This window comes from Manacus vitellinus, unplaced genomic scaffold (assembly GCF_001715985.3).
Source record: "Manacus vitellinus isolate BGI_N305 unplaced genomic scaffold, ASM171598v3 scaffold_7_pilon, whole genome shotgun sequence".
NCBI lineage: Eukaryota > Metazoa > Chordata > Aves > Passeriformes > Pipridae > Manacus > Manacus vitellinus.
The window spans coordinates 27,564,246-27,582,521 of NW_021940813.1; the positions used below are offsets into that span (position 1 = coordinate 27,564,246).

An 18,276-nucleotide genomic window follows, 5' to 3' on the forward strand; every position below is an offset into this window, starting at 1 on the left:
AGGAGAGTCTGGGTCAGGTTTGACACATGTGGCAGCGCCCAATAGTCTTCCAAGTACAGCGCTGCTGGAAGAATACCATTAGGGAACTGCCCTTTATGTAATGGAGGGCATAAAGTTACTTCTCATCCTTAATTTTGAATTTTCTTTCTTTCTGGAATTAATTTGTACTCTTGAATTTACTAGGAATGGGCAATGACAGTCTCTTTATTTCTTGTTTTCCAAAGCTTATGGAAAATTGAATCAGTGTGTGATGTGATGGGCTGTGTGTGCTTTCCTTTCTCCTATCTCTGCCACACTTTGTTATGCACAAATGATCAGGCATTTCATGATTGTAATTTTATTAAAAGCATCTTAATAAATAAACTTTAAATGAATAATTAAATTTGTAAATAAGAGCTCACTTGATGCTTGTGCAAATGAGCTTTCATCTTCAGGTATTAGTTCTCTTGTGCAGGAAAAAGTGCTTTTAATTCTGCTGCCTGCTTTGCTCTCTTTCTTTATTTTTACTGTGATTTCATGTCTTGAAAGTTTGATCAGGTGTTTGATTTCTGGTTGTGTATATGTGAAATTATGGGATCATCATTTTGTTATTTGAGAATTAATTTACCCACTCCAGGTGAACTGGTGTCTTGTCACAAAGCTATTGGGTGATTATTCTTAGCAGAAGCTAAGTTATCATAGTGATGTTGTTCTTTACATGCTCAATTAATTTACTTTTTCCTTTCTTGTTGATTTAAACAAACTGGAGGAAATACACTGGACAATAATCTTCAGAAATGAAGACTTCAGCTTTTTTTTAGTTACATAAAGCCATACTTTTTTTGTACCTCAGTGGGAGCATTCTGTATTTGTCTATGAGATATTTGTATTAGCCTTTATCATTAAGACTAATTTGTTGAGAATCAACAAATTTTAAAGAATTGGTTAAAAGGAAACGTGAAAATGTGTACAGTTTACATGTTTGGCTGATATTAAATTTTAGACTATGCATAGCCAATGGCAGAGTTAAGATACTGTGCTAGGCAATTAAACAGGAGGTTAATGAAAACATAAAAGAGTAAGCAAGATCCTTGTTTAGAAGTTGCAAACACTTTTACAAATATGAGGGTGAACATGCTCTAATAGTCTATGTTTATTGGGAGTGTGACAGGCTACAAGAATAGCATTTAAATTCAAGTGTACATACCATTATATCACCGCTGCAAACTAATCTTGACTTTTTAAGATTACATTCAGAAAAAAACAGCTTTAATTTCTCTTCATCAGAAGCATTCACAAAAAACTGACTCAATTTGTCAAAAGTGCACAGTTTCACATTACTGAGAAATTATTCTCGGCATGTGAAACATGGTACAGATTTTCTCATATTGCAGTAGAAGGTAGAAATTCTTAGGGCTTGCCCAGAAATTTGACGTCTCGCATTACAGGTATGTAAGATGGAAGTGAGTTGCTGATGTGTATTGTAGTATTAAAATTACAGATCAAAGTCATGCAGTCTGGAGAGCCTTGACTCCAGAGCAAATCGTGCAGATCGAGGGGTTTTGATCAGCTGAGCCTTCAAGACCTCAGATCCTGCAGTCCACCCAATGTCTGTTTAGAGAGGCCAAGAAGCTCTTGGGACCCGAGCCCCTGAGGTGTGCTCCTGAGGGACTCAGCAGCATAATCTCAGCTGGGCCAAGTCAGAACATCCTTGAGCTTTCTGGAGACTTGCAGTTCCTTTCTTGATGATCTGTGTGTTTGGCTCATCACTCGGCCTCTGAGGACCAGGGATCTGGTCTAGAGCCCATTTCCTCACCAAAAATGACCACGTGTTGCTGTGGGTGCCTGGCCTCTCTGAGTAGTCTTAGCTGCAGTTGTAACTGCAGCATGTATAGAAGGTGTCATTCCTCTGTGTGTCTGGGTTATTCAGAAGCAGAGTTATATACAGGATACCTTCCCTGCTGTCATCCATAGCATTCTTCTTTCCCTTAATTTAATTATCTTTTTGTTATAGTTTATATTTGTATTCCCTTCTATTTATAGGCTTCTTTTATGTTTTTGTGAATGCAAACAAATTCTGTGAGTAAAACGCAGTGAGTGAACATTTCATGAGGAAACAATGGTCTGATTTATTGCACCATATTCACAGATATTGCTGTTGTCATACAAGGTTGACCTTGTAATCTCAGGGACACAGAACTAGTCTGTATTTCCATTGTCTGATGCTGTCAATGTCAACATGAGAAAAAGAAAGACCAGCTGTGCTACCATCTCAGGAATCCAATGGTCCATGAAACAATATTGGTCTTCCCTTTGTCTTCTCATCTAAACTTGTAGAAGATAATAGACAAGTTTTGGCTGATCAATAAATGAATAGTGAGCAGGAGGGTCGTAATTGCTATACAAGGAATTGCACCATTAAAAGGTTGTTGTGAAATAAGTTTACAAGCCTTAGAATTAATGGATTTTCCAAGAAATATCTGATTTATTCTTGTAATTGAAAACTACTTTGAAACCAAATGAACAATCATCAATGCTGTTTGTGTTGTTAAGGTAATGTCCAAGCAAGTATTGCAGCTAAAAATTGCTGTAAAATAACACACCTTACCTTTTTTCTGTTATTATTGTAGGAGTCACAACAGGGATCTACAGGACACAGCAATACAAGTAAGTACCAACTCATTTTCTAGCTAAATTGCGGGGGGTGACAATGACTATGAAAAAGAAGCAACTGATGAGCAAGGGACTAGTAGCAGACTGGGACAGTGCAGAGCCTCAGCAGGCAGTACTCAGCTATGTGGCAGAATGTGGAGAACCAAACTGAAGAGTGACCATCAAAATGTCAGATCTTTTGGTGACCTGGGAAGAATAAAAAGTATTAATTTTGTTATGGCCATTTCATTACCTAAATGAGAAAGACTGGAAGGGCAAAAGAGTGCCTTTTTTTGGAAAGCCAGAAAAGAGCTGACCTAATTGCAGGCCCAGATCCAGACTGCAAGAAAATTCTGCGAGAAGACTTGTTATCATTTATCTTTCATAGGCAATGGTGTATTTTGTGGCCACTGCACAGTAATAAGCTACATAAATCCTTGCAAACTAACACTAGATAATGTTTTGAAGACCGTATGGCCATGGGTCTTTTTGGCTGGCACTGTGGGTAGGGAAGCAATATTTGCTTGTTTAGCTTCTGGTCAGGGCTTTCCGGTGGACTCCAGTTTACAAATCATGGTGCAGATCAGCAGCATTTTAATTACATTTAGTTACGGTAACAAACTTAGCAGCTGTATTGAAAGGGAAGATTGAATTGTTCTGCAAAACAAAATATTAATCCTCTCCCCTGACACCTCTGACAGTTGTTGATGTTGTCTTGCATATTAAAAATACATGATCCTATCCTGCTCTCCACATAAAATGACTGCAACCAGAGGAATTATTTTGCTAGCTTCCTGACCTGTCAGCCAACACAGAGCCCTGTTTGCAAATTGCAGGGCTGTGACTGAAGACGAAAAGTGCCCTGAGCTGGTAGCTAGGGCCCTGAGCTGGTAGCTAGGGCTTTGAAAGGGTCTAGTCACTCACTGTGTGAGGGAAAAGACATCCAGAGAGACAAGGCTGGGAGATGTAGGCTTTTATAACAGTGTGGCTCTTCACTGGGGAAAGGTCAGCATGTGGAAGGCAATGTTGTGAAGAAACATGCAGTGGTGTCACTTAATTGCTGGCGTTGGTTTGATATCAGTTCAAGTACCAGCACTAAGGAAGTAATAAAAGGCAAAGGGGATGAGGTTCTGTCAGAAAATAATGAATACAGTAATGAGAGAAGGAAGCACAAAAGAGCCATAACAGAGAGGGCTACGCAAACACAGGCAGAGGCACAAGCATGACAAACACACCAGCTGAGTTGAGGGCTTTGCAATAACATCAGAGGCCACAATACTTGGCCAGCTTTGGTCATAGCTGAATATTTCCTTCTTTCAGCAACTGAATAAAATAGGTTTTTCTGCAGATTTAATGAAACTCACTTTCCTGTAGATTATGCAATTGATCCCACATCCTTAAAAGTTTCCTCTACTCTTTACTCCAGCAGTCTCTGACTCCACTTCACTTCCAATTCCCCCATCTGCCTTCCCACACCATAGTACCTCCAGCTGCTTATCTCCTCATTCATCCTGTTTAGCAAAATCAGCATATATTTACAGCTGTGCAGAAGCCAGACTTGGTACTGACTGGCTGATGGCAACCAAACCAAAGAACAGCTGAACCAATGCAGAAGTGTTTTATTCATTGGTACCAAAAGTTTAGGTCACTGTCGGACACCCAGACACTTTTCGTAGCATCACAAAGAGAGTTTGACTACTCTGAGACTGTATTCATAAGGATTCCTGTTGAGGTGCTGGAATAAGACATCAAATAAACACATTAGAATGAGATATAGATTTTACCAGTCCTGTGTGTCAAACCCAAAGGAAATTTGGGGAAAAAATTATTCAGATACATGGTAGGTTTACCCGGACCAGGTGTCCACCAAAGCTGCTGTATCATTCTCCTCCTCACTTGGACACAGGAGAGAAAGGACAACAAAAGGCTCATGGGTAGAGGTAAGGGCAGGGACAGATCACTCACCAATTACCATCATGGGCAAAACGGACTCAACTCAAGGAAATTAATTTAACTGATTACCAGTGAAATCAGAGTAAGACAAATGAGAAATAAATCTTAAAAGCACCTTCTTCCTGGGCTCAACTTCACTCCCAGATTCTCTGCCTCCTCCCCACCACCAGTGTAAAGGGAACGGAGAATGGGGGCTGCAATCAGTTCATCATACCTTGTCTCTGACACTCCTTGCTCCTCACCCTCTTCCCCTGCTCCAGCATGAGGTCTCTCCCATGGGAGATGATCCTTCACAAACTCCTCCAACACAAGTCCTTCCCACAGGCTTCAGTTCTTCATGAACTGCTCCAGTGTGGGTCCCTTTCACAAGGTGCAGTCTCTCAGGAACAGACTGCTCCACTGTGGGCCCCCTGTGGGGGCACAGGTCCTGCCAGCGAACCTGCTCCAGCATGGGCTCCTCTCTCCATGGGTCCACAGGTCCTTCTAGAGGCCTACACTGCTCTCTCCATGGGTCCACAGGTCCTTCCAGGAGCCTGCTCCTGTCCCATGCTGTCACAGCCTCCTTTGGACACCCACCTGCTTCAGCATGGAGTCCCCTGTTGGTTGCAGGTGGATCTCTGCTCTACCATGAACCTCCGTGGGCTGCAGGGGGACAGACTGCCTCACCATGGTCTTCACCACGGGCTGTAGGGGAACCTGTGCTGCAGCACCTGGAGTACCTCCTCCCCCTCTTTCTTCACTGACCTCAGTGTCTGCAGAGCTGTTTCTTCCCATAATCTCACTTCTGTCTCTGGCTGCAGTTGCTTTTGTGCAGCATCTTTCCACCTGCTTACATCTGTTATCCCAGAGGTGCTACCACCATCGCTGATGGGCTTGGCCTTGGCCAGCAGCAGGTCTGTGTTGGAGCTGGTTGGCACTGTCTCCATCAGACACAGGGAAGCTTCTGGCAACTTCTTACAGTAGCCTCCGCTGTATCCAGCCCCTCCATTACCAAAAACTTGCCACACAAACCCAGTACAGGATGTGAGGAAATACTAGCAAATTACTCTGTGGAAAAGAAATCTAATGATCTATGTACTGTATTATCCAAATGCACATCTTCAGAGTCCGAATTAGCTGTTATTTCCCATTGCACTGTGTCTTCTTTGGAGTGGCTCTTGAGCCTGTCATTTGCAATGGTTTTACTGCAGCTGCCAACATTGTCTTTCTCATGGATAACATTTGCATTTCTGTTACCCTTCCCCCACAAGGAAATCAAAGCATTAAAAATCCAATAATGACTGAAGTTATACAACTCCATCACAATAAATATTATTTATCCCTGTTACCCAGAAAGGGAAACGTGTCCTGGTTAGGTTGAGTGATTCACAAAATTCCAACTCAGAGGAGAAAGGTCTTTTTCTGGCCACCTACTATTCAGCAGGGAAATCCTACAGAAGTTCATTTGAAATTTATTTTGAAATTCGAGAAATCTGGACACATAGCTTCTGCTTGTATGTAAAAATGTTAGGAAAGAAGTTGTGTGAGATGAGGTAGAAACTAGCAAAGAACTCCCAGCTCTGTGGGTAAGGATCTGTGGACTGATGATTTCCACTGTGTGTTTTCTGGAGGCATGTGTGCACATACACCCACCAACACACAGACCTACACAGCACTTAGCACCTGAAATAAGGTGTGCTAACAGCAGTCCCATAGCCAGGTGGGGAGCATGTTCTTTGTTAATTCCAAAAAGACTAAGAAAAACAAAGGATGACACTAATTGGCCCAAAAGAAGAAGCCAGAAGAATCTAGAGAAGATTCAGCAATTTGGCAAATGCCAGTCTCCCACAATGGTACCTGCATGCATTTGGCAGGTTACATAAAAATGAGGAGTAAATCTTAGTCTGGCCAAGACTATAAAAAAACGAAGTTGTTGTGACAGGTAATTCTCTTTTACATATGCTTGTCCAAAAACAAAAACTGTACCATGTCTGTGACATTCAACTATACTTAAGCTATATACATTTTTAAAATTTCTAAGATTCAATCAAGTGAGAATAAAATAAAGCATTAATGGCCAGATTTTCTACTCTGATAGGCTGGACTGATGAGTTTTTACCATCTGTACAGGCTTCATCCTTGCCCCCCACACAGAAGTATGTTGAGTGACAATTAGCATAAAAACAGTTACAAATGCTTAGTGTAGGTAATTCGTTAATATCCAGTTTGGCTAAATCACAGAGATTCCATTTCCTCTTTCCTCACAGTACATATACTGTTTTCCTTGTTGCTGCATTAACATATATTGCTGAAAGTAGAACTAATGTGAACTCTGCTGGCAGAGCACTCAGGAATCCATATTCCCTCTCACACTCAAACAAACCAGGGTTCATGGTAATAATTCATGACTTAGAAAAAGCCCAAGTTACAAATAGAAAATCTTTGAATATATGCCAACTGTTACTGTTGGTTTCTTGTTCCAAATTACCATAATGCAGATGAGCTCCAGTGCTCCAGGCACCCTAAGGCTGACAAACACATACTGTAGCAACAGCCTTCTAGCCAGTGAGTTTATCACTTGGATATACTTTCTGAGGGTTCTGCTAAAAGTGAAGAGCAGCCTAGAGATTATGAAGCGGATGTATTCTGTCCTATGTGGATGCCCCGCTCATGCCTAAATTTTGGGTACCTTTAGCTGTCCTCTTACAGAAAGTGCTTAGCTTCTCTAGAGGCCCACAGAGGCATCAGTGAGTTTGAAGTCATCCAGAGCTTTCCCCATCCTGTTTAATAAAGTTGAGGCACCTCAGTTGGGTAGACACAAACCCTTCCAGAGTGGGGAGGACAAGATCTAAAAGTGTCCTCTACAAGACACCTACTTCCAGAAGGTCACTGTCTAGGTTAAGTCCTTCAGCTTCTTTCTGTACAGCAATGGAAGAACATTGGTAGCAAAATCCTGCCTCTTCTGAAGGCAATAGCAAGTTTTCCAGAGGTGCCCCTTACAGTCATTGCTCTATGAAAGCTGAAGGTGAGGACTTTATCAGCAGCAAATGGATGATGCATAATGCCCACATGCATGGACTTGGTCGACCAGGACTTGATGCAAAACCCACTCAATTCAATGAGCAGAAAATTAGGCAACACCACTACAGCCTGGCCAAAATAAGCATTTCTCATTTTTTTTTTCAGAAGGCACGGGTGGATTTTGGTTTAACAAAGCTCATTAAAAGGTAATGGAGAAAAACACATCCATCAGTAAACCAGTCACATTCAACCTCTGTGACTCCTTGTCTGCTAGGCAACATAAACTTATGTATAGACAGCCATTAGCATCCAGTGACACACGAGGAGCAGCAGCTGCACAATCGCTAGGTCCAGAATTCAAGGTGATTCAAGTGGAGTGCCATAACCTGTACATCCATGGTAGAGCTAAACAGAAATCTTACACTGAAGTGCAGCTTTCTTGGGTTACTCAGAGAACATTAAATACAAAAAACAACATCAGCCTTCCTGTGTTTTGATAGGGGGTGAGGGGTAGAAAGGAGGGCAAAGGATTTGGCCTGACTTAGCAGAAGCAGTACCACCTCATGAGCCAGCAGTCTGCCTCCCCCTGTCTGTGCTATGTAACTAAGTTGTGTTGGGCAGATACATTATTTTGGACTCAGTATGGGGGTTGTAACAAGCCAACATGTCAGGACCCATGTGAGTCATAAGGAAATGTGAAGAAGCATCCCTTGGGCCTCTGAAAGTTCTTAAGCATTTGGATACCTGACCTCTCTGACGCTGAGTGCCTTTGCCAAAATGTACAACATAGCAAAGAGGGCTTCCCCAGCCCCTGATTTACAATTGCGAAAGAACACATCCTTAATCTGTCAAAAAGAATGTGAACCAAAATATCCATTGGCAGAATTGTGCCCTAATCACTGCCTTACTATCTCCTGCTGATGCTGTTTTGCTTTGTATGAAATAGTTATTGTTCCTGGAGCAGGGTTTTGGAGCAAGGGCATGTTGTATGGAGTACACTCTGAGTAGCAGAACTGTAGGGCCCTAGAGAAATCCTTTCCTTTGCTCTAGGGTCTGCTGTCCCTGGTAAATGCTGTGTCCTCTAAGCAGCCTCTCTTGTGGAGTTTCTCTGCCTGACATTTAGAGAGTATATGTATCAGGGACAAGAAAAGCCAAGTCAGGATTGACCCCCTACTTGCACATGCTCCAGCAGTGCCCCTGCAGCCCTGTGGTTGCCTCCACAGCCGTTTGTGTGTGTGTGGCAAGAGTGGTCAGTGTTAGCAATGAATAAAGCATTGACATGTCACATCTGAGCAGTTTCCATATTGACCCATTTCTGATGTCATTTTCTTCTTCTTTTTTAAAGGGAAAAGTGATGTAGAGCCAAAGAGCCCAGAGAAAAGCGCAACCCATACATCGTAAGTCACATTTGCGTTTAAAATTAGAGAAGACAGCTGTGTTTTTATCAGATTTGTGGGCAAAATAAAATTTGTTTGTTTTCATTAAGATGATCACTTTCACTGATGCTTTTCTTAAACTGGCTTTTTAGATAATGACTAAACATTAATTATTCCTATAACTTTTGCATGCTAGTAAGTCAGAGATCTTTGCAATTGAAATGGTTCCATATCACACTGAATAGATATGAGATTATTTTTGTGGGTGTGCGAGGCTGGCCTTTACAACCTTACTTCAGCATTACCTTAATGCTGCTGGAGTTTGTCACACTTGCTAAAAAACATTATGTCACATATACCTTTGATGTACTGATGTAATTTTAAAAGACTGCAGTCTGCAGCTTCACCTCCGAATTACTTGAAATCCAATTACAGTTATCTCTGGTCTCTCACGATTTTGTTGATGTTTTTGAATTAACAAAAGAAGTCGAGAAATAGATGGGAACAGGCACTTGCAATATATCAGTGTTCCCCCTCACTCTAGTGCAACAATAGAAGCTTTTACCATTTTTAACTCTAGTATACAAAAGATTAAATTGTTTTGCCAACATAAACCAGTCTATGAAACAGATAGGCTGCAAGTTAAAAAAAAAAAAAGCATCAGTCTCCCAAACTGAGCGAGATAAGTGAATTCTTTTAATAACTACCAGGCAGGAGCACTATGAATTTCTGCAAAGCCATTCACCTTTTTAATCCCATTTGAGGGAGGGAAGTTCTTGTAACAGTCAGTCATGTGAATTTTAGAATGTGTCTAGTCCATAATTTATGTATTCTGATTCCTGTTATTTAAATTCAGAACATTATATCATGTAAATCTCATAAGGTGTCACCATTTGTTACATGGCCAAAAGTATTCACAGAAGGAGGTACAATAACAGTGATTTATTGTGAGATGTTTTGATTTCTGCTGCAAATACGCATTAAAAAATCTTCTGGAAATGAATCTAGAAAAAGATTTGACACAGTGTAAGAAATGGCTTGTCCTGCAGATTGTGTTGTGGAATGCAATTATAGTATGCAAGCATATTTAGCCAAACTTATTAAATGAATTAAGCATTAGCAGCCTTATGCCTTCTGATAGTATGATTGCTGGGAACGGTTAAAGAATTATTCCAATAATTATCATTTTTTAAAATAATATTGCAGTAAGAACCAAAAGAAGAAGGGTTTTAATGCCATCTGGAGGTATTTTGGAGAAATGAACATATTTATTTTTGCTCATATTTAGCAATATGTAAAATGTAAGCTGTCCTCCAAAGTGTTTTTCTCTAGTTAGACAGTATTTTATTGATGAGGAATGTTCCTTTTCCTTTCTGCTCTTTCATCAGACCCTGTACGATCTCTGAACCCACAATAGTGGTATCTCTGAATCCAAAATGTGAGTTCAGAGATACACCTCAGTATGGTTACAAATTTGGTTTGAGACTACATACTGTGTCATATGGTGGGCTGCGTTAGATTGAACAGACTTCAAAATCTGGTCTAGTGTGAAAGGTTCCTTGCCTAATAAGAGATCTTAGTACAACCTTCTGAAACTGTGCTGTCTACCAGATACAGTATATTTATAATGCTTATCTTTAAATTGTTACTATATTCTAAGGCTATTCTACAGCATACATTGGTTCCCAGAACAACTTTTAGAGGTAGAAACAACTGGTTACTGTTGATAAATGACTGCATTCAAGAAGCAGAGGAGCCTCTAGTTAAAGAAAATCTGCAGAAAAGGAGGCAGAAGAAAAAAGAGGAGATGAAAGGAAGGGAACCAGCAAGTGCTGTGCCAAAAGAGGAGGAAGAAAATGAGAGGGGGGATACAGCTAAGAAGTAGAAAAAAGAATTGCAAACATCACGTTTTCAGAAAGAGATACAAAAGTGAGAACAGTAGAAGAGAAAACCAGAGATCAAACACTGAAAACAAGAAAGAAGGGAGAGTGATACAAGTAAAAGCTATTAACAAACTAAAGTGTATGTGTTAGTCAGTAGAGGACTGGGTCCATAAGCATTATAGTGAAGGAATGCAACTCGTGTTGATATGTAGGCACACACCGATGCCTCAGTTCTCTTTATGCTACCCTGCTCTTGGCCTTCCACAAGTTTCTTCTCTTTTCCGTCTTCTTCTAGGACAGGCTTTTATCCCTGGTATCTCAGGCAGTCATGGATACAGACTTTCTCTGCTCTTTTGGTGGTGTAGCAATTCGCACCTGTGTACACAATGCACAGGCAGAAGGACCTACAGTGCAGGCACACACGTGGATGTGTGAGTGTATGTGCTCGGTTTGTCCACAGTATGGGATGTACTCTTCCCTTGCACACATGAAGAAGGCAATGCCGTTGTGCAGCTGGATGAGAGGTCCAGCAGTGCCCAGCTAGGAGCTGCAGGGGTGTGCAAGGAGGCATGAATGCTGCCAGGGGTCCCTGTGAGTAGAAAAGCCTGCATCTTCTTGTGAAGTGTCACTCCCCTGAGTGTAGAAGGAGTCCAGTTGGCACCTCTTGGCAGGGGTGCTAAAAAGGAACAACATTGATATAGGAGAGATGGCACGTTCTGGCCTGACCAGGAAAATCTGTGAATTCATTTCACTGTGAATCAGTGTTTCCCTGTGAAAATGGAACAAACAGCAACAAAAAAATCCCGCAAAGTAAGTCATGTTTGCCTAGAGGAAAATAACAGAGAAGATGGGGAGGAGTAAATTAATGTTTCTTTCTTGAAAATGTCTTTTTTATTTTCCTCAGGCATGTTACAAGCCACACACTCAAGCCAAGTTTATATGACTCAATGGCAGTTAATTCATCCCTGGTGTAGATATACTACCTCCATCCAAACATTATTTATGCAGCTTCAAAGGACAGGTTGATTACCCTCCTGAATCAGGCAGTGAGGCATTTGTGCACCAAGCATGCACATGATGTCTCCGCTTCAAGACATTCCTCATGCCTTGTCCACTGGTCTCCAGGTCCTCAAAAACAAATGTAAGTCTGAGACCTGCAGCACTAGGGCCAAAGGTGCTAACATGTAACCTCCCCAAGTATAGAAACCTAGAGAGCAGGACATGGGGTGGTCTGTTCAGAGGGGTTTGGGTACAGTAATCATACAGAATGGCATTATGCATAGGGGTTTTTTTCCTATATGCATTAACTCCCTGGACAGACTTGGTATGATACAGCTCTCCACTGATAATAATATTAAACATTAAAAAACTAGTATGCATTAGATGATGCACATTAATTGATGCAGCATCCTAATGAGGCAGCTAAATAAGGGCAGTTATTACAATGCTAAGGATAACTGAGATGGATTTAGGAAAATTAAACTAATGAGAAAGCAGGAAGGAAATCTGAGCAGAGCTGTGTTGTTTTGCACGATATTCCTATGGCCTTCACCACTTTGGTGTGCACAATAATCACCTGAGCTGGCACTGAAGAATTGCAGTAGAAGATACCAAGGTGTAAAGCTGTCTGGAGTCTTCCCCAGTTGATTCATGTTCCTTGTAATTGTCATGTTCCTTGTAATTGAGTGCTTTTAAAGCTATGAGAATTGTGGATTTGAAGGGATTTTGTTGTTGTTGTACTCAATATATATATAGCTCTTTAAGGGTCATACGGTTACAGCTTCAGTGAGCATTTCTAAACTTTTAGGATTGCTCAGAAATATCCAGCAATGTTTTGTTCTTTTGGTTTTATGACAAGAGGGTCAATTTTCAAGGGTCAGAGAACTTCCACAGTTTTTGTTAAAAACACCTAGTTTTTGTTAAAATCCTTCTCCCCCCTGGTTTTGCCAGTTGTAGTCTGGAGGGCTACAGACTGTATTAAAGAGTGGGGAATGAATAAAGAAAGAGAGCTCTTTGGTTCTTTAATATTTGAATTTATAGAATTTTAGTCTTTCTTTGGCAGAAACTGTGTCCTCTCAGTAAGCTTTGGATTGTTGCAACTAAAACTTTTAATTTTATAAAACTTGCGTGCAAAGCAAAGTGATTCCAACCAGTACACATGTTTCCAAGGACCTTGCAGTGCCACAGAAACTCCTCCATGAGTGAGGGGTCTAGGATCTTCCATCCTCCCACTTGCAAAATATGACAATAATTAAAAAATGGCAAGCATACACAAAGCACTCAGCATGATTCCTGCTCTTGGAATGACTTTCGATGTCTGTTGATATGTTCTTCAGTACCTTTGTGTTTGTAAATGATTTCCGGTTCAGACTACCCAAGGTTAATCATGCCTGACTGTGATTCACTGTTTATGCATTTACCTCGACATTTCTAGTGCACTTACTTAATGATATCAGGGCTAGCAACTAGATACCTCAGTGCTGTCTCTTTATTAACCCTCCAACAATTGTTTTCATGCTGAGCTGCTCCAGATTTTTCCCTCCCTTTTTACAAGAGAATTAACCAAGATTGAGGGACACTTTTATAATTTATGGCAGTTATGCAGGTTTTATCCTTTGCTAATATTCTCTGAGAACCACAACGACCACACTGTGTGTGTGTTGGCTTGTTTGCTTTTGCCAGGCAGAAATAGATGTTGACTCTGTTCCTTTCCTGCACTGGTCCCCAGCATCACTTGCAGAATGGTTTGCTCAGGGGGATCTTCATTAACTACTAAATTCAGCAGCTTCCAAGCTGCCCATTTGCAGACATTAGTGCTACAATTTCTTGCCTATCCAACACCTGCTCATTGTTCTCACCACCCTGATTCTTCTTCAGGAAGGAAATAGAAAGTGGCTGTTGTTGTTGCTTGATGTGACACATCTGTAGTGGTATAAACTGTCACCTGTGGGTTCTTTCTTCCTCCCTTCTGTGTTGCCCCTTGTATCTTCAGAGTGACTCATGGATAAACAGCCAAAAACTCCTGCTGGTTTCCCCTTCTGCAGGTGGGAAGACTGAGGCAGAGGGGTTACAAAGTGCCTGCAGAGAACAGAGAGAACCAGTCCCAAATGCAGGCAGTGAGCTTGAGTGAGTGTCATCAGTGCTCTGTTCTGCTCTTAGCCCCCAGGGAGCTTGGCCTGTCACGTCTAACTGATGTGTGATCTTGACCTTATGTCTCTCAGGCAACAGCTTAGCTCAGTTGATTAGGGCATAGTGATAATAACACCAGGGTTGTGGGTTTGATCCCTGTATGGGCCATTCCCTTAAGATTTGGGTCTGGTGATCCTTCTGGGTCCCTTCCAATTGAGAATATTGTGTGATATGACCTTGGGAGTCTTACTGTGATATGAACTGCAGCCTGGTGGAACACTGGAAAGAAGAGTAGCTTTAATCCTCCCTCACTTCACTGAAAGGCCCACTGCAAGTTATTTTAAGTTAACCTTGGCTTTCCCCCATCTAAAATAATTAGACCACCATGAAGACTGTCTTACTAATATTTGTAAAAGGTGTTGAAAAATGTAATGTTCTGTAAAAAAGGCTGAGGATTACTCACCCAAAACAGTAAAGGAAATGAGTAGTAGTTTAAGTTTTCGAAGACAAACCTGGGTAGTAAGTGGTAAATGTCCTAAGGAGTGTAGGGAGAAAGCCGTAGCAGAAGATGCTGCCCCTCCCATGTGCCTGCAGACCTGGTGTGCAAGGGCAACTCCTGACCCATCACCTCTCCACCCGGAGTTTCAGTCTTGGGAGAGGGGTCATACAATTTAAATTAGAAGGATCTGGCTTTTGTCTTGCTGAACTAGAGGGAGGGATAGATGGCAAATAGGGAAGGGACAAAGCATTCAAGCTGCAGAGAAAACCCCTCCAGTGGGTAAATCTTCTATATCCTTCTCTTTGTTTGCCAAAAGGACCCTGATGGTTCAAGTCAATTGAACCAGAAAATAGCTAGCAGATGGGTTTAGAGGACAATGGAGAGGGTGAAATCCATGCTAGTGAGGAAGTCAGTTCCCAAAAAAGGGGTTCCCAAACTTTCATGGGATGTAATCCACTTTTTAGCTCTCAGATTGAGATACTGGGGCAACTTCCCAGTCTTCCACAGCTCAGATTGTGGACATTTTAGGTGACAAGAACATCTCCAGAAGATATATCAACCAATGATTTGGTGAAACCTCTTTTAGTAACTCCACAGGCTTTATCGGGGGCTGTCATGGAGTATATCAACCCTCTCATGAGCCACAGATGATGCTGCTCTGCTGAGAAGCACAACTTCCAGGAGATGGTAACCAATATGAAATGGTGTATTTTATGTTAATTTTTGAAATTTGTTGTTTCTGAAAACATCAGTGTGTCAATAGCTTTGAACGTACATCTGTGATGTTTCTGAGAGAAGTTGTGCAGTCCATGATTTCAAAAAAAAAAAAAAGGAAAAAAACTCCTTAGAATGATGAATGAAGGCAGTGTTTTTCAGAGCAATGGAGGTCTTGAAAACTGTAGAAGTGAAAGTCTGGTGTTTATCCATCAACTAAGTTGCTGGCAGAAGAAGAAGGCTGGCTTCATTGCACTATTCCACCTGTTTACTTGAGCCTTGGCTTGCCGAGCTAACCCCTAACACTGCCAGACTGTCACTCTGCTCAACCAGTCCAGCGAAAACAGATAAAATTTTAAAACACTCTCCTCAGCTTTCAAAGTCCCATGAAAAAGTTCCTTTTTCTGCCCTGTCCCCTAAAGAATTACCTTCAGTCCATGTATTGGGTGTTTCTGTGCATATTAAATATATAGACTGTTAAAAAATATAATTCCACCATAACTTCCCACTCCCAGAAACAAAATTATTTCACCTGTTGGGTGCATCAGAGCCACTGTGGTATTGTCAAAATACTGATGTGAACCTTTCCTGCCAATTCCTAACTTTTTCTGAGCACCGATTTTTTGAGTTTACAGTGTACAATGCTGCTGATAGTTCACAGAAAACCCTATTGTAAGTTGATACCAAGATGTCTATTTTCTTCAAATGCTATAAAGACATTTTCTTGGAAGACATTTGCTCACACAGATCTTTACTGAATCTGTCTTTAAAGCTTACAAAGTTAAGGAGGAAGAATAAATTCGTATTGTTGGTCTTTTCTTTTTTGCCATGTAAAAAATATAGACACATAGCAGTCAAAGATGATACAAGTAAAAAAAAAATCTCTAAATAGCGCCTAAAGTCATATAAAAATATCTTAAAAACATGATCTCCCTGAAAGCAGATGAGATGGAGCTGATTTGTTTGGTTTAGAAAGAAAACACCTGGAAACCCAATCTGACCTTAATTGCAGCTGTGGTTTTCCTGGGACAAAATTTAGCTTCTGTTGATTTTGAGTCAGACCAAAAAAAGCATTATCTGAGATGTCAACAGAAATGGGGATAGGTGAATGCTAAATTAAAGTGCTACTGAGTCTTGTTTGACTTAGATGGGGTGAGATAGGGCTTTCACTGTCCTGTTTTTAAATTCTATCCCTCTCTTTTACCAGATATAACCAATAGCTTGAGTTAACCACCCTTATTGCTCTATTCAGAGGTTTTTTTTACCAAGTACCCTTGATACAGGCGCACCTTCACCTTTACTATCTACCTGTACTCTGCACACTGTAGGGAAAAATAATTAGCCATGGGAAGCTGTCCTCGTTTTGATGCCACCCTTAGCTCAAAGCTGAAGAGGGAAGTGGTTTTATACAAGAGAAACCTTCACTCTGAAACAGCAGCTTTTGTCCCATTGGAAAACTTACTATATTGATGGGCATTATTTCTAATTTTATACCAAGTCAAAAAATGCTTCCGTATCACCAGTGTTCATTTAATGTCATTTAGAATAAAGCTGAGTAATTTAACTGGCTAAAATATCATCAGGATTGAGGAAATGTTTTCCTGTATTGCACCAAAAGCATATTATTTTTCTCTTCGGCACTGTTTTCCTTGGACTTTGTCATTTGTAAGGGACTAATTAGGAATTTCATATTTATTATATATTTGCTTAGAATACAGTGGTTAAAGAGAGGTTGCCAGGAAAATGGGGATATGCGAATACCTGGGAAGAAGGCTGTTTCACTGGAAATGCCTTCAGGAAGGCAGACACCATCGACCCCGCTCTGTATTTTTTCTCAGAAGAAAATGATAAATGGAAGCTCAGCGTCTCACACATTGAGTTTGTGGTGTGCCTGGTGGTGTTTTTTGCTGGGCTAAAATTCCTGGTTGCCAGGGTAACACATTTTGGAAATCTCTACCCTGGGTGAAAGCGGCTGCAACTTGAAACCTGCCAGGGCTGATGCTTGGCGGGGACACCACCACTGCTGGATGTGGGGGGCTGCTGGCTTCCCCCAGGGGTTTTGGGGAGGGAAACAAAACAAAATGGGTCCAAAAGAAGAGAAAAGCAATTGGGAGCATTTGATACTTCCAGGGTGTCGTAACCTGATTTTTTTCTCCACACTATGTCCCGTCAGCCTCGTCCCAGGGCTGAACCGCTGGGTGATGGGAAGAGGAGAGGAGTGTGTGTGCCTGGAGGGTGGGGAGAGGAGGACGGCGAGAGGGGGAGAAAGAGAGATATAGGGTTCTGGCCACCTGCCAAGAAAAATAACTAATATTTTGCAAAAGAGAAATCCTAAGACTGAGGTCATAGTATGGAAAAAGTCTGTTTCACAGACTCTTGAGCCTGCATACAAGCCAAGTTTTTTTTAGGGTTATTTTTTGGGGGGGGATTTGTTTTGTTTTGGTTCTTAGTTTTTTGAGGGGTTTTTTTGGTTTTTTGGTTTTTTTTTTAATGCAGGCATCCTATTAACATTTGAACATTAAAGCTTGTCCAGGAATGGAAAGATTTGGGAATTTGAAGTGCCTTAGTTTTCTACTTTGATGATGCACAGATCATTTTTTTTAATAACAAGAAAATGAGATTTTGAATGAGAAGCTCCCTCACTTTGATGTTAACTTGTTTTATAACTACGAAGACCAAATTAAGGGAAACTAAACAAACGCCTGTTTCTCCCAAAGAGTGACCAAAAAAAAGAGACTTTTCAGACTTGGTGGACAACTTTTTATTTGCCATGCAAAATACAAAAAGATACCGAAACCTGAAATGATGATGAATTTTCCTGTGTGGAAAAGCCCTACTCTTCAGCCATGAATAACTATGATTTTTTTTAACCTTTATAGTGGCAGGCTGGCAGTTTCATGACGAATTACTTTTCATACCTAACTAAACAAATTATTGAAGTTCTTCTGCCTTAATCTCTGGATTTGGATTAAAAGTCAGTGTGTGGATATTTTTTAACTGGGGAAAAAATAACTCTTTGGATTTGTTAGGATGTTATTGCAAGCAAGTTTTCTGGTCTTTGATTTGCTAAGCTACAACTGGAGTCTGTCTT

At 41.0% G+C, this 18,276-nt stretch overlaps 1 protein-coding gene across 1 annotated transcript in view; it reads left to right on the forward strand.

Annotated features, from left to right (window-relative positions):
- AFF3 (AF4/FMR2 family member 3) overlaps window positions 1–18,276 on the forward strand; it is a 384,684-nt gene that overhangs the window by 255,291 nt on the left and 111,117 nt on the right. Inside the window, exons 7-8 of the mRNA XM_029964773.1 lie at window positions 2,610–2,646; window positions 8,930–8,981. Of these exons, the coding sequence (XP_029820633.1) occupies window positions 2,610–2,646; window positions 8,930–8,981 (89 nt within the window). The remainder of the gene's footprint in view (window positions 1–2,609; window positions 2,647–8,929; window positions 8,982–18,276) is intronic.